Raw genomic sequence first — 638 nt, forward strand, 5'->3', positions numbered from 1 at the left:
CAGGACCAGCAGCGGCAGACCGCGTTCTGTCTTTGTACTAGCATACATATCTGTTGTCGATATTCCTTGTTGTATCTTTTCTCTCTGTCTGTGTCTGTTGTGTTGCTGCTGTTGCTGCTGCTGCTGCTGCTGCTGTTGCTGCAGTCGCAGCAACCCTTCCCTAGCTCCAGGGACTCGGAGGCATCTTTCAATATGAGCAGCGACGGCTACCTGCAGCAGCAGCAGCGGAGCTTACACCAGCAGCAGCAGCAGCAGCAGCAGCAGCAGCAGCATATGATGATGATGCCAGACACCCCGCGGGAGCACCCAGGAAGTACTGTTCTGTCGGGCAAGCGGAGGGCCGTAGAGGCGTCGCAGCCATCGCAGGTGAGCTGAGGTGTACATACACCTTAGCATGACACACCAAAAGCTTTTGCTTCCCCCTTTCTTTCTTTTCTTCTACAGCTTTAGTAACCCATACGGCTGCTGCTGCTGCTGCTGCTCCTGTTACTGCTGTTGCTGCTGCTACTGCTGGCGTTACTGGTGTTGCTGCTACTGCTTGTGGTAACTGCTGTTGCTGCTACTGTTCCTGCTGCTGCTGCTGCTGCTGCTGCTCAGGCTGACCAGGCGTTGGCTTTAGAAGCCGAGAAGCTGCGGCA

General features: G+C 55.3%; 1 protein-coding gene across 1 annotated transcript in view; it reads left to right on the plus strand.

Moving 5' to 3' along the window:
• EMH_0051600 (uncharacterized protein) overlaps positions 1–638 on the plus strand; it is a gene marked incomplete at both ends in the record, with an annotated part of 1,920 nt that overhangs the window by 647 nt on the left and 635 nt on the right. The window contains one exon of the mRNA XM_013496769.1: positions 145–366. Within this exon, the coding sequence (XP_013352223.1) occupies positions 145–366 (222 nt within the window). The remainder of the gene's footprint in view (positions 1–144; positions 367–638) is intronic.

This window comes from Eimeria mitis, genomic scaffold, assembly GCF_000499745.2.
Source record: "Eimeria mitis Houghton genomic scaffold, Emh_scaff2287, whole genome shotgun sequence".
Taxonomy (NCBI): Eukaryota; Apicomplexa; class Conoidasida; order Eucoccidiorida; family Eimeriidae; genus Eimeria; species Eimeria mitis.